The 14,718-nt window shown below is 34.8% G+C and overlaps 1 protein-coding gene across 2 annotated transcripts in view; it reads right to left on the bottom strand.

The window, feature by feature from the left end:
* Nucleotides 1-14,718, bottom strand: part of AKAP9 (A-kinase anchoring protein 9) — a 110,787-nt gene that overhangs the window by 13,590 nt on the left and 82,479 nt on the right. For both annotated transcript variants that reach the window (XM_069859607.1, XM_069859608.1), the window contains 11 exons: nucleotides 11,511-11,687; nucleotides 11,286-11,390; nucleotides 10,733-10,885; nucleotides 10,295-10,474; nucleotides 5,951-7,033; nucleotides 4,755-4,901; nucleotides 3,870-4,373; nucleotides 3,375-3,438; nucleotides 2,558-2,676; nucleotides 1,623-1,814; nucleotides 601-789 (listed from right to left, as the gene is read on the bottom strand). In XM_069859607.1, coding sequence (XP_069715708.1) covers nucleotides 601-789; nucleotides 1,623-1,814; nucleotides 2,558-2,676; nucleotides 3,375-3,438; nucleotides 3,870-4,373; nucleotides 4,755-4,901; nucleotides 5,951-7,033; nucleotides 10,295-10,474; nucleotides 10,733-10,885; nucleotides 11,286-11,390; nucleotides 11,511-11,687 — 2,913 coding nt within the window. The remainder of the gene's footprint in view (nucleotides 1-600; nucleotides 790-1,622; nucleotides 1,815-2,557; nucleotides 2,677-3,374; nucleotides 3,439-3,869; nucleotides 4,374-4,754; nucleotides 4,902-5,950; nucleotides 7,034-10,294; nucleotides 10,475-10,732; nucleotides 10,886-11,285; nucleotides 11,391-11,510; nucleotides 11,688-14,718) is intronic.

The following is a 14,718-nucleotide window of genomic DNA, read 5'->3' as shown; positions in this document are numbered from 1 at the left end:
TCTATGGTATGGATATTAAATTTACTTCTGTACTCAGACTGCTTATATATTCAAAATATTTTCAATTAAGTCACAATTAAGTCAATATTATAAAATTGGAAGAACTGCCTGTCATTTTTTTATTTTTCGACTAGGCATCAGAATTACAAAATCAAGAGTGACCAGTTTTATGGCAAATTGTAATTTTCCTCACTAATCCTTCCATGTTCCAGAGATTACCGACTTCTGTCCCATAGCAGCCTTATCATTTCCTCTTCTTCTATCTTGCTTTGTAGTAATATATACAAGCTACCTTTTCTTAGGCAGCGTAACATAATTCTCATTAACTTAATGGAATCAAGCTTAAGCCAACTATGTTTAATTCAAATTGATCTCTGAAGGCTGTATTTATTCTATAGCTTGTGCACCCAAAAATAACTTTCTTGAGCCACATCAGTTTTTCTTTTTAAAGACATCTCTTCTTCCTACATTTTTACTTTGCTTTCACCCCTAGACTCTCAAAACTACTATTACTACATAGCTTTTCAAATGGATTTAGACATTCAAAATTAAAATCTAATGTAGACAAACACACTTTGACTAAGGTATGTTTTGTATTACCTGCTCTTGTAGTCTGTGCTCTAACTGATTCATCAATATCACCGCATCTCTTGTGCCCAGTTCTGCAAGTTCAGTTTGAAATGCAGCAAGCAGAACATTTTGCTCTCTCACAAAAAGCTGCTGAATAGCATACAGAAGTTCTCCTCGCCAGTCTGAGATGCCTTCAGGAGATTGAGTACTTGCATAAACCTAGAGTGGTATAAAAACAACTTAAGCAGCAGAATTCAAAGATCGCATCAAGAATGGTCATTATAATTTTATGTAAAATGTGTGTTTTCAGTGAAATATTGAGCTTTTCTTACTCAACTGTTACGTAACATTCATCCATACAAATGAATCTACTTATTAAACATGTTATGATTTCTTCTGCATCCACAAATGCTGAATTGTGTTTCAGATGGAAGCAATTTAGCTTTTCATAAATGAAACCTTAGCACCATGTAATTATTATTTATGTTACTGTATCACACCATCCTTTTAATTTTTATGATGTTACAAATACGTTACTAGACTCTCCCAGAGTTATGTGGTAGTGTGCAGATACTGTGTATGAAGAGGATTTGAAGTTAATCCCCTCATTTCCCATGTTGAAGTAATAGAAACTACTTACATATATCCAAAAGTCTAACTGGGGTAATTAGACAGACAAATTCTAATAAAGTTTTAACAGATTATTAACATTGAGTTGTATTTTAAATTTTTTTTCTCCTCTTTTTTCTCACTACAGTATGTAGTAAATCCACTTTATCTCTTATTAGAAACATACTTTCAAAACAGAATTATTTTTAAAAGGTGGATCTATGCAGTCAAAATCTATAATGCACAGAAGAACAAATGCCAGCTGTAATTTAAGATATATTTTATTACCAGAAAGTGCAATATGCAGTTTTCCTGCATGCTTTTTAAATCTTTTGCCTTGTAGCACTATATTTGGAACACTTAATCCTGAATTGTGAATGTGCCTTGTTAGATTATCATAAATTATTTTTTCTTTCAATAGAATCTTATGGTATTATTGATACCTCAGCTTCTCTGTGAAGTTGCATTTTTGCAATTAGGTCTTTCAAAGATGAAATAGTGCTTAGAAACGCTTTCCTTTCCTCAAGCCAAGATTCAGGCTCTTGCCCAAGAGGTGGCATCTCTCTTTCACCATATGGAAATTCAGTGAGCGACAGCACCTGTATGCCTTCGTGATGGACTGCTCTCAGCAAACCCTACAATAAACACAAAAAGAAATCAGTAATGTCAGTCCTAATAACAACAGTCTTCTTTAATACATATTGCACTATTGGTACTTCTAAATTGATCAGCATAAGGAAAATTATTTATGCTTCATCGTATCAAAAACAGAAGTATTATATAGTTCTTTGTATCTACCAAACTAGAACTTATTAAATATGTGTATTATCCCCCGTTTCAAATGAAAATTTCCGAAGTCTATCTGTCAAATCAACACTCAAATTCTAAAACAGTCACCAATAGAAATTGATACATTAAAAACGAAGTCTTGGGGAGCTTCCCTGTGAGCTTTGCAATATGCTTTTTGAAATTACTATTAAGCTAGAGTTTTTCTGCAAAAGACTTGTTTTCATATATGATAAACACGTTTACTTTCATAATATATATTTTGCACCTCTAACAGACTCTAAAATTGTGTAATATATGATCATGACTTTATCATTAATACACAGTAACTACAATAACTTATAATTAACAGTAGTAACATTTCTCATAATACTAATTGAGAGCAAGCTTACGGTTACAAAACTCATTTTTAACCTAATTTAAAATGCAGAAATGCATATAATTTATCAGAAGTATTTTAAAATGTTTTAACGCAAGTGACACTTTAAAACTTATCTAAATGGCTCTCCTTTCACTAGTCAAGCACCAGCTAATCTTAGGTTTTGGTACTATCTTTCTTGTTCCATAATAAAAATGATCAGTTCTGTTTTACCTTAATTTTTTTTGGAAGTAAATCTGTTGAAGTTTCGCCTTCATCTGTTCCTTCAGATATCACATCAGATCCCTGGGTCTGAGCAAGATACACTCCTTGACTCAAGTCTGAACTGGAGTCTAAAATAAAAGGAGAAAAAAACATGAAAGCTGGATTACTGTGAAACTTTGAAGAACAGGCATCAAAAAAACTATTTTTGTCTGTTGTTGTAACAGGCAGCTGCATGTCACCAGAGTTGATTCTAAGCCCAAAGACAACCTGTTTTATAGTTTTTCTTTTTCAGTTTCAAAGCAGTAACAGCAAAACAAAACTTAATAAACCCCCAAAACTACAAAACCAAAACAACCAAACTAAAAAATTCTAGTTTAGTTCTAAAACAGAAATAACTCCTTCCATAAACACTTCTGCTAAATCCGCCCCCCACCCCCCGCCATATGCTTAGCCTTTGCCTATGAAAAGGTTCATATCAATAATTTTTATCGCTCTTGGAGAAGTCAGAACCTGTCATCATCTCTCACTGCTAGCGATGAACACCTTTAAATTGTATCAGGAGACGATGAAGCTACACTGAAGAGATAAAAGTAATGAGTAAGAATCCTCTGATGCCTGTACTCAACCCACTCCAGTTATTTCTCTTTTGCCGCAAATTTGATAGACATGGCACGATCAGTGCCTTTTCTTAGTGCGATAGGTTTCTGCTTCGATCTGGGGAGCAGTTGTTTTTATTTCTTACAACACAAACTCTTTAACAGTAAACTTAAAAAAGCAGGTTTAATTTAGAAAGCTGTTTGAAATCTTCAAAAAAAAAGTTTTTTACCACTCGAACCTCCATCTCTAGCTTGATACAGTGGAGAACGTGCTAATCCAGAAACCGTGATTCCCTAGAATTAGAAAAAAGAAAAATCAAATCTTTAATCACACCACATCCACTCACAAGAAGACAGCTAATTCTAAGGAGCAGGAAACGATATGAGCCTCTTTGATTGCAGGGTAAACTGAACAAAGTAATCAAAATGGAGATGAGAAAGGCTTCACTCGACAGGGTGAGCTACGCTTGTTCCCACATCTCAGAGTAGGACAGCTCCAAGGCAGTAGGCACAACAAGGAAGCATCTGATAGTCGAACACACTCTCAAACTTGAATTGTTGAGAAAGCGGTTCACAATCTCTTCCTAGGCCATGAAAACGTGGGAACATGTAAAAGCTTTCTACTGAGCACGTCATGGTTCACACTTAATAGAAATGAAAACTGCTGTAGCAGAAGCAAAAGCACAAACAGAAGTAGTTCAAGGAATATAAAACAGGATACGTACTTCTTTAGCTCGTAGAGTTTCTATGATTTCTTTTAAAGTATTACATTCTTCAGTCAATACTTGCACAGCAACAAACTTCTCTCTCTTTAATCCTTCAGATTCAGAGATATGCCTTGTCTCCATGTCCATGATTTCAGCAGCATGGAGTTCTTGCATCTGCTCAATTTTTTCATTAAATTCTCTAATGATCTCTGCAATCTCTTCTGAAGAACATCCATTTTGCAAATCAATTTGGATTTCTGCATTTTTAACAAGGACTGGTGAAGTCCGGATACAGCTGTTGATTTCCACAGTCCTGTCTGTTTGCGATGATGAGCTTTTCCTAATTACAGTAGACTCACTGGTTGACAAATCACACAATATTTCTGCATCCTTTTTGCTTACAGTTTTTGCCATTTCTTTGTCCTTTCTCAAGTACCTTGCAAGTCTCTCTTCTGCTTGAGACAGGTTCTCTTTAACTTTGCATAGGTCTTCCTGAAGATTTATCAGACTTTCTTCTTTTACCTGTAAATATGGAGAATCTGAATTGCAGTCCTTCCAAATACTTAAAATGTAAAATCCAAACAATCCTCTCTACCATTAGAGCTCAGATTAGTCCTATTTTAAAGCAGTTATGACACACATAACAAATATTATCTCATAAGGAATACAGCTCTAGATTCACTGTTGCCCTATACTGGACTGTAAAAGCATGTACTTTGGCAACAAGTGAAATTCCATCTACACCATCAGCTCTATTCCACTGACAGCAGCTACCGAGTGACTGTTTTTCCTAGTGGCATTCTCAGTAGAAGATTAAAAAAAAAGCTATGGCATGCATATTTGCACAATAAGTCCTGTATAATCATTTGCTTTAAATACAATATGGAACAATTTGGTTCTTACTGCTAGTTCTTGCTGAAGTTTTTCTGCCTTTTCTCTGTAACTGCTCAGTTCTTCCTTAGCAGCAGATGCCTCTTCTTTAATTTTCCTTAGTTCAAGTTCATCAATAAGTACATTTTCTTTTTGACTTTCCATGAGTTGTGCTCCTACCTACATGGCAACACAAGATATAGAAAATGATGAAGAATCTTACAAAGAATCAAGTATTAAGAGCACTGATCACTTTCACACCGATTTACAAAAGCCACAAATGAAAAAAAACCCCAAAAAAGAAAACAAATGTTACTTGGATTAACATATTCTCAAAAAGTTAAGACTGAAAGGCAATTTTCCTAGATTAACTCCCACAAACTAGAGAAGCGTGGGAGACTTTCTTCTTACAGTTTACTGAACTGCAAGCAGAAATTTGCTACACCATGTAGAAAGCACTGGGAGGAAAGTCAGAGAGTAGGAAACAAAGCCTGATGATATTATTAAATTTATTAGATGCTTATCACATCAATTCAATCTGCATTTGGATGAGAGGTCATAGAAACTTTCCTGGTCCAGCACTGGGTTCCATGATGTCTCTAAACTTAAGAGTTTTGGCAATCAAACCATGCTTGTGTTATCAAGCGTAGTCAACTTTGAAGGTTTAAAATTCAGAGGCAATGTAACCAGGGGTAGATGGAAATCAGGACAAATGTATACTGGTAAAAACTGCTAATGGGAAATATCTTTGGAATCAAGACAGGAAAGTGAGAAAAAGAAGACCAAAATAAAAGCATACATAAAACAAACAAGCCACCTCCCCCTGTCAGAATCCCCCCTGTACAGACAAATAACTATCACTCCCTTATCATTCTGAGCCTTTCCTAGACAGTTTTTATAATTTTAATTTTTAGTTCTTTACTTCCATGACATGTAAAAGTGTAATCCACTCCATTCTATGTCAGTTCAATGTAAGAATAAGATAGCATATGTTCAAAATCAAAAATCATCCTATATTAATGAAAAGGCAAGGTGTTTTTAATGCAAAATGGGAAATGATACCCTCCTCTTCTTTGTAACTCCAGGAATAATACAGAAATTAAGATCTTCCCCACACAGCAGAGTATTCCTATCACTAGTGTCATTAAGAAGTGTTTCATTCATTACAGTCCACATAAAATAACTGATTTTAATGAAAACAATCCAAACCAAAATGGCATCTAATTTACCTGATATGTCTGCATTTCTTCTTGCTTAATGTATTCCTGAATCTCTCTTTTGTGTTTTTCTTGAACCACTTCTACAAATTGCTGAAGTTCCAAGAGGCTCTCTTCTTTCACTTCAGCTTCCTTTTGTGCGATTATTACATTTTCTTTTTCTAGCTCCAAGTTACGATTTACCATTGCCTGTTGGTCCTCCATCTCACTAAGCCTCTGTGTTGACACTGACAATTTTGATTTCATCTCATTTTCAGTTCTGTCACTCAAACTCTCCGTCCTGGCTTTCTTGCTTGCTTCCTCCACACATTTTGAAGCTTCCCAAGTTTCCTGCATGAATTTCCTTTGCTCTTGAACTGCACTTAGCTCAACCTGACTCACAAGAGCAGCAGCAACTTTTTCCATTAATGCTTTTTCCAGTTCTAATATCTTTTTGTTAAGAGTTTCTCTTTCAGCTTTGCTTTGCTCTTTCAGGTCTTTTATTTCATTGTATGACTGGCACAGTTCTGAATCTTTTTCCTTAATACATGCCTGAAGTTGCTGCAGTTGTACCTCCATCTTGCTAATGGTGACGTTTGTATTTTCATCTGAAGGCGTAAGCTGTGTTTGATCTAGCAATTTTATCTTCTTACATGAGCCTTCTTCCACTTTTTCCGTTTTCCCATCGCTCCCATCTTCTGTTTTATCACCTTTCATCAGCACACACTTATACTTCTCTGTCATTCTTTCATGCTCTTTTTTTAACATACTTATTTCTTGTTGTAGCAGATCCATTTTCAAGTTTGTTTCCTCGAGCACATTCTTTGTTTGAGATGCCTCTACATTCATGTTTTCTACCTGCTTCTCCAATGCTTCTTTTTCTGCTAGAATTGTTTCAAGTGTGTATTTCAGACTGTCAGCATCTTCTTGAAAAGCAGCAATGTCTGTAGGTACTTTTTGTTCAATATTTGCCAGTTCTTGCTGAAGCTTATCAATCACATCATTCAACTGCTCTACTTCCTCATAATTCTTTTTCTTCACACGTTCTTGATCGCTTTTCAGACATTCTATCTGGGTTTCAAGCTCCCTTATATGCTCGTTTTGCTCTTCTATAATCTGAAGAAAACCAGAACAAAAGAACATCACAATGGGTAACTATTAAATCCTTAGGTAATTTTTCTCCTGGACTTTGCAGCAACGGTTTAAAAACACATTGAAACATCTGGTAAAAGGAAGTATGACCCTGGTGAACTTCTTAATGGGGTATAAAGTTTTATGACAATCAGTATATCTTCACATGGGACTTACAAAATAACCTGTGAACTAAATGAATAATAAAATAGGTGTGAAAGTATCAAATGAAATAGAAAGCATTCGTAAGATCCACAGAGATAAGAAACACTGAAGTTTAAGTGTTCACAATACTTCCCCCCAAATAATTTGGTCCAAAGTTCAGTCTTGTCCTTCTTAGTAAAAATTAAAATGGGAACAAGTGAAGCAGTCATGTCTCTGGTGTTCAGTCCTCTTATGCAACCAAGGTTTAATGTTTTATTTTTATTCAAAAAAAATCCAACAAAATGCTTATGAAGCTTCAAACTTACAGATAAATTCTCTAGCATTATGCTACATACAGAATTTCCTTTAAAAAATTAGAAGGAAAAAAAAAGAATGCTCAACCTTACCATACACAGGCCAGATACGTTCAGTTAGGTGAAACAGGTACTGTGCTCTTCATGGAATTCATATGGTCAAAAAGAGTTATATAGGACACAGCTAATTAAGATGACTTAATTTTTATATACAAATAGACCTTTAATTAAATGTGTTGAAAAGCACCATTACAACATGCTTTTTTTGACCACAGAAAACACCTACAGTTGACTCTGACATTTCCTATCACAAACCTAAATATGTGTCTGCCTATGCACGTGCATGTGCATACACACATGAAGATGTGCACAAGCAGGTGCAGGGCAAAGAGCACCCGTAGCACAATTACTTGTCTGCACTACAGTTCAAATGCAAGTAAAGATAGAAGTTATAGAAGTATTTATGTAAAAATGTATATGACTATACAAACAAAATTCAAAAAGAGATTGTTGAAGACATGAAGAGAGTAATACTTTATTAAATTAGTTCTAAAGACAGTTAAAATTACAGACTGTGAGGGGCTCAAAATTGAAAGGAATTCGTGAAAGGATGTAACACCAAACATGAGGGTGATGTCTTTTCGATGCAGAATAAAGAAAAGCCATTTTTACAAACTTCTAACAAGAAATGAGTAGAGACAAAACCCAGAACCACTGGTGTTGATGAACACTAAATTAAATAAACAAAAAAAGCTTTTAGATTCCAATAGAATAAGTTTTATAAACTTAAATAAAAATTCTGCTTGCTATATCGCAGTGGAAGCAAATTCTCTCTTGAGTGCAGAACAATGACAAAAAATCCAGAAGTTAAAATAAAGACAGACTGGATTATAAGTAGTAAGATTAAGATACAAGAAGTGATTATATTTTCTTAAAGGAATGCTTGGAGATCTGAAATGTATGGTCCTTCTATATTAAAAATGAAGAAAGCAGAAGGAAATCTCAAGAATATTTGGAAATGGATATTATACAATATAATCAGTTACATTACTTAAAATAGGCAAGAATGTTAGAAGGGCCTTTTAGAAACAGAAGAAAAAAATAATAATGAAAAGAAGGAGGATGACTAAATTTACTACTAAAATAGCTGTGCTTTTTCCCTTTACTTCTCATTACTTCATTAAGTTTAATTAATTAAACAGAATAATAAGATATTTATAATGCATACAAGAATAAATGAAACACGTGATTGTATAAATTAGAACAGCTGATTTGCCAGCCAAGTACTTATTTTTAAAAATCCACAGAGACTAGAGGAAGGTAAAAAATGCCAAAGAAAGTGGGAACAAGTCTTTGGTTCTCAGAAGACAAGACAGCAATTTGGTGGTTACCATCAAGTTATCATAAGCATTATGTTCTTCATAACATAATGGAGTAAAGGACCACAAAAGGCAAATGCATCAATTAAAAGCACTTAGTGGGGTAAAGATGTTGATGGGATTAGGAAGGGGATTAACCTAAGAACAATTTATTCATATGCAATAGTGATCTCGTAATCAAGGAAACAGAATAATTACTTCATGTCTGGGAATATATAACTGAGTAAAAGGATGAAATTCAGAAAATGAAACTTCATATAACAGGAGAAGAACTAATCATTAAAATGAATTATACCTGAATCCTGGGTATACTTCTCAAGGCACGTAATGTAACCCTATTACTGTGGTCACTGCATTATATATATAAAGCAGAACTGTTCTGGATTCTTGAAGCATGAGCTTTCCTAAATCCAATTCAAAGTTTTGTCATTACAACTACAGGCCACACATGAACTCAGTGAAATTATCCAGCACAGTCAGAGCTCTGCTTCAGTGAGTTCAATGTGTCCTAGTAGAACGTTATCAGCTATTGAGGGGTAACAGAATTTCTAATCTTATCTTAATTAAAAATATCTGTTTTGAGGACAGAGCTTAGGACATGTGTAACATGTTCAGAACGCAAAATTCATCCACTGAAAAGATCCGAGTTTCTTTCCATAAAAAATGCCAGACCTGTTGCCTGTTTCATCCAGCACTTATGTCAATGCAGAATAAGTAGTATTTCTATTTAAATCAAATGCATTATATCTGTATAAAATGGAATTAATGCAGAAGAAGATGAAGCTCATTATCAAAAATACACAAAACTCAAAAATAGCAGAAGCTACAGGTGTTAAATCTCAGTAAATAATACAGAAAGATAAATCTGCTTCTTTCTTTCTTGCTCTACATTTCTAATAAAACACAGCATTTTCTTTGCACATCCACCATACTTCAAACTGGATTGAAGATGCTGCCAGCACTGGTATGATGACAAATTAACCACACAAGTCCGTGGACTTCAAGTTCAACTGCTAAAAACTTAACATGATCCAGCAGGTGTCTCTGAAACAACACTGAAAATAAGTCTTTGTAGGGAAGACAGTGGAATGAATGTTGAGATTGAGTTAAGCTACTTACTATTAAACGTTCAGAAGGGTTAGAAGAGTAAGGAATGAAGAAGAATTTAAGACAAAAACTCAAGCTGAAATAAGGCAGAAAAATAAAGCAGGCAAACAGCAACCTTTGTAAAAAAGAGAGACAAAAGATTAAAAATGGACTAGTGTTAAGGTGTTGCTTTCAAATGAAGCATTTCCATTTTTAAATTAAGGCAGCAACGGAAATAATGTAATTGGGGCTGTCGGAGATTTTTTCTTTAAATAGCAAGCAACACAATGTAGGACACTGAACAGAATTTCAAAACTGCGTACTTTGTTGTCAGTTGTGACTTCAAGTTGCTGTTGCAGTTTTGCAATTTGTTCATGAAGACGATCTATTTCCTGCTCCTTTTCTTGCATGATACGAGCAAGCCTCTCAGCCACTAAATGATGGTCCTTTACGGCGACATCTTCAGATTTCTGGATAGCTAGTCCCAGTATTTCCATTTCATCCTACAAAAAAAAAAAAATCCATGTTACCGTTGTATATAACGGTTTCTGCATATGCTTGTATGAGTATTTAAGGCACAGGAATTAAAATAAACAAATAGAATGGAAGGAGAAGTAATTGTACAAGCTTTTCAGTATTTTGCAAGTTGAACTGTGGAATGCTTGAGAAAGTGAAAGAATTTTGCATCATGGCTTTTTCCAAGAATTTATTTCTGAGGAGGAGAGAGAATGAAGCTCTAGGCTTCCTTGTTACATGATTACCTTAAATAATTTGTTCTCTTGTTCAAGTTCTCGCAAGTGTGTAGTGGACTCCTTTCGCTGAATTTCCAGTTGCATGTGCAATTGCTGAACTTCTTCATTTTTATTTTCTAGCTCCTCTCGAAATTGCTCCAATTGTTCCTCCAGGTTTGTGACCTATTTTTCCAAAAGTAGACAGCCATACCAAAAATTGAATGTCATAATTTTCAAGTGCAACATCTACAGTAAACAGGTTTGGTATACACAAACAAAAGAATGTGTACTCAGTGACATTTTGAGTCTTTAAATCGAATGAAACTTTAAAATCCACTGTAAATCAGATTAAATCACTAAGAAGTTTTCTTAATTGGGCTGAATTTTGATTCTAGAAACACTCTAGTAAGTCATAAGCATTAACAGGCAATAATAACAATTATCATGGTTCACGAGATTTGGACTGCTGTCTCTCTGATCTGTTGAAAAGTTTCATTTGTATAATTCACTAAACTCAACAGAAAACAAAAAGTGATAAACCAAAATATCAGCAGAAACAGGGAACATTTCACAGGTATTTTACCTCCTTTTCCTTTCGATCCACAGCTTCTCGTTCAGCTTGCAGCTGTACTTCAAGAGGTAACTCTCCCTTTACTATGATGGTGCCGAACTGCTTCCTTTCCTCCACCTTCAACCATAAATTAGTTACTTGTTTGTTTAATAACAAACAAATAAGAAATACATACTGTTTTGTTATCAAGAAAAACAGAATGTAGTAAATACATGACAATTTTAGACCAAACAATACCTTTTGCAAGTTGTCTGCACTGATAATTAAGGCTTGCTCCAGTTCTCTTATCCTGCATTCTAGTTTCTCAATTTCTTCATTTCGTTCCTGTATATCCCTCTGAAGTTGCTCCTTAGAGAGCAAAAGCTCACTGCATTTATCTGTTTTTTCTTTTAGATTATTTGTTAACTGTTCAACCTGGTAACAATATGCAAGAAGATGAATGAATTGTACTAGATCAGAAGGCTTCACTAGCAATAGCAACAGCACTCATTTTTGACAGAGAAAAACATTTTTTTCTTGCAATGAGACTCCTGCACTTTAAGTGAAATAGAATGTAAACTTAGGATACTGCAGTGCTACATCCAACAAATACAAACAGTCATATGTTCTGTGCTATACCACCTACTCTCTAGAACTGACCTTGTCCTGAAGCCTTCAGGCTCTCTGGTCAGCTAAAAGCAAGGAGCATGGCCTCCTTTTGCAGCCCACTATAAAGATACCTTTAATATCTAAGGATGGAATATCTTGGCCCTAAGGTTAAGACATTATTTTCATATTTGTAGAATATCATAGTTCCAAAAAACTGAGACAAATTTATTTGAAATAAGGAGTTGATTAATGACATACAGACACCCTAAAGCTCACTGGGTCTTTAACTTTGAAGAGAATTCTTATATTTCAATCTCAAGAAACAAGAAGTTTTGTTTTCTTGCTGAGTTTGATAACTGGGACCAAAGAGATGTGCTGGATTATATCATTCTACTTTCTAAACGACACAAAGCATTCAAATAAAGCATTGTCAGTCTCAATGATTCCAATGTTTGTGGCTCAGAAACAACACATTAAAACAGTAACTGAGTAGTAAAGAAAGATGCCAGTTCTAACAGTATTTCAGAAAAGATTAATCAAAATTACAGATAAGAAAGGTGGGTAACAAATCCATGGTATTAGGCCTGAAGCACAGAGTTAAGACCTAAGTTAAACTAAGCAATTGAGCAAGAGACATGGAAAGTATTGTTTGTCTCACTCAAGAAACTGATTTCAGTATTTACAATTAGGAAGTTACGATGTAGCCAAAAGGTAGAAGACTCAAAGCATTTCAATAGATAGGAGAGAAGAGGACCAGAATATAAAGCTGTCAGGATGGTATTATTGACGTTATCCATCCATGAGTAACACCAAAGTCTGAAGTGACCACAGAAAAGCCCTGAGAGAGAAATGAAAAGAGAAAAATCAAGTCCAGAGCAGACTCTTTAAGACAACCCTCCCTGGAGTAAGTTGACAGAGTAAGCTGGAACAACAGTAAAAAAAGAAATGAAGTTATCAACAGAAAATGCTCAAGGCATTCAGGCAAAGAAGAGCATTTCAAAACCCATGCAGCTAAGAAAAAAATAAACCAGCTATGTCAGAAAATCATGAGAAATAATGATAAAATATATGTTCATGAAATATTCCAATGTTTTGACACTGAAATATACTATATAGTAAGATTATGTGCCTCATTTGATAAAAACGATAAGTAAATCTAATGCACTATTGAAAATTCTGTCTATAAATGCATCACATTCAACATGACTCAGCTCTAAAATAGCTGCTACACCTGTGGCGCTTATAGACATTAGCTTCTCTTTCTACCTACTAAAAAATTCTAATTTAAAATCACCTAATAAAAATCTAAAAAAATCACAGTTACAGTTGCTTTAAACTTCCATTGTAGCATATCTGCCAACTTCGAATATACACTCATGTTTATGTGTATATAGATCAGGAAGACTTTACACATAGCTTCTGTACAGAAATACAGGCCAATTTTTATTTTGCAATCAAATTTGCAATTTTCTTCTTTTTCTTCTTGTCAGTTTTTGGGTTTTTTTTTAACATGAGAATTTTAACCATGAATTCACACACTAGCCACACCCCAAGTTACAGAAACATAGAATGGTTTGAGTTGGAAGGGACCTTAAAGATCATCTAATTCCAACGCCCCTGCCATGGGCAGGGACATCCCACTAGATCAGTCTGCCCAAGGCCCCATCCAACCTTGCCTTGAACACCTCCAGGGATGGGGCAGCCACAACTTCCCTGGGCAACCTTATAAACAGACCCAAACCAAAATGAACTCAAAATTAACATCCTGGGTTCAAGAAAATGAATTGTGCTAAAACTTCTCTGCCCTCTGTGGGACATGTCAACAGGAGAGGAGTGCGCACACGCTTGAGGAAGAAGGAAATAGATGCAGAAGTGCTCCATAGGTGTTGGTTAACACACACATAGCTAATTCCAGAAGATTTACTGTTCACAGAGGCTGATGACAGCTATATCACATAGTACTGACTGAATACTTCCACTGTAAAATTTCTTACCAACCTCTGTGTTAAAATATACAAAAAAGCCCCAGAAATATACCTCTAAATCTGAGACTTATAAGCAAATAAATACTTCAACAACTTACATCTCACATGTATTAATTTATGTCCTATTACTGTCTATGTTTCTAAAATATCTAATATAGAATACTAAATATTCCTAACACTTAAGAATTTAATTACAGCAGCTGAACTACCTCAGTAAGAACTTTGATTTGAAAATCGCAGTGCAGCCTAGTAAGTAGTATTTTGATACTGAAAATCAGGCAGAAAAATTATGCAAAAATATCAGCGTTGCTCAAAAAGCAGGACACAAGAAAACCCACAAAAAATAAAATGCAAATTAATTCACTAATAAGTCATTAAACAAAACATGCAAAAGGTTTATAATATATAGCATTTACAGTGCTGCCACTTTTCTTGATTTTTCTGGGTCTAAGAGTTTTCTATGACACCCTTGAGCTCCTGTTCTGCAGTCACTAAATTTGTTTCACTGGAGATAGACTTTCACTGGGGAAGTTCAAGCGTACCCAGAGAGCACTGTTGCATCTCAAGTGCTAAGCCTTGGTAACTCAGTTCCTTCAGTTGTGTCCCTGCACTATAAACAGGATGTCACAAACCAACATAAGAACATGTGAAATTGCTAAAGTAGTCTTGAATGTTTCTACAGGCTTTGGAAAACAGTGGATTTTCTAAAATAAGTTATATGAAAAAGCCTTTTTGAAAGTTATGAAATCAATGTATATCTACTATTAAAACCGAACAACCAACCAGCCTTAAAAACTCCCAAAACACTAAATAGCAAAATATCAAAAATTCATCACTTTCATCAAACACCTTAACCTTCATCCAAGAGGATT

Source organism: Phaenicophaeus curvirostris, chromosome 6, assembly GCF_032191515.1.
Source record: "Phaenicophaeus curvirostris isolate KB17595 chromosome 6, BPBGC_Pcur_1.0, whole genome shotgun sequence".
NCBI classification, from domain to species: Eukaryota; Metazoa; Chordata; class Aves; order Cuculiformes; family Cuculidae; genus Phaenicophaeus; species Phaenicophaeus curvirostris.
This window is presented reverse-complemented; position numbering and strand designations above follow the sequence as displayed.